General features: G+C 62.2%; 1 protein-coding gene across 1 annotated transcript in view; it reads right to left on the bottom strand.

Annotated features, from left to right (window-relative positions):
- LOC104531149 (hyaluronidase-1-like) overlaps positions 1-605 on the bottom strand; it is a gene marked incomplete at its 3' end in the record, with an annotated part of 1,433 nt that extends 828 nt beyond the window's left edge. The window contains exon 1 of the mRNA XM_029086991.1: positions 4-605. Coding sequence (XP_028942824.1) covers positions 4-605 — 602 coding nt within the window. The remainder of the gene's footprint in view (positions 1-3) is intronic.
- Between the last annotated feature and the right edge of the window lie 16 nt (positions 606-621).

Here is a 621-nt window from a genome sequence, read left to right as displayed (position 1 = left end):
AACCCCCAGTAGCCATTGGGACGGAGGGCCTCGCCCAGCTGCAGGGTCTGCTCCATGAAGGCGCGGGCGCTCTGCTCAAACTGCTGCTTGGCCGTCTCGTTCACCAGCTTGGGGGTCCACTGCGGGTGCTGCTGCTGCACCAGCTCCTCTGACTTCTGACGGTAGATGTCCATGGAGTCCCAGTTGCGGATCCACAGCGGGCGCCACTTCTCCCAGTCGATGACGGCCAACCCGCCGTAGGCAGGGCTGGGCAGGGTGACCTTAATGTCCCTGGTGGCCTGGTGGATGTGGTCCTGCAGGCTGGCATTTTGGGGGAGTCCTCCATTCACTGACACCCCCTCTGCTGTGTAGTAGGGGAGGAGCCCCAGCTCCTGGCTGTAGAAGAGAGTGATGTCCTGCCCCGTGAAGGACTGCTGGTCATTGGCCAACACGTCGAAGACTTCCAGGTTGAGGGTGACATTGTAATTCTCAGCGCAGCGCTCGGTGGGGATGTTCCAGATGGTGACAAAGGGGCGGTTGACAAGGACAGGACCAGGTCCCCCAGTGTGGGCCATGGTGGGCAGGAACAGCAGGAGGACCCAGCAGGACCACCCTGATGCCACCATGCTGGTCCCAGAGCTG

Source organism: Antrostomus carolinensis, unplaced genomic scaffold (assembly GCF_000700745.2).
Source record: "Antrostomus carolinensis isolate BGI_N321 unplaced genomic scaffold, ASM70074v2 scaffold38260, whole genome shotgun sequence".
Taxonomy (NCBI): domain Eukaryota; kingdom Metazoa; phylum Chordata; class Aves; order Caprimulgiformes; family Caprimulgidae; genus Antrostomus; species Antrostomus carolinensis.
Note: the sequence above shows the minus strand (reverse complement) of the source record. Positions and strands in the feature narration are given on the sequence as shown.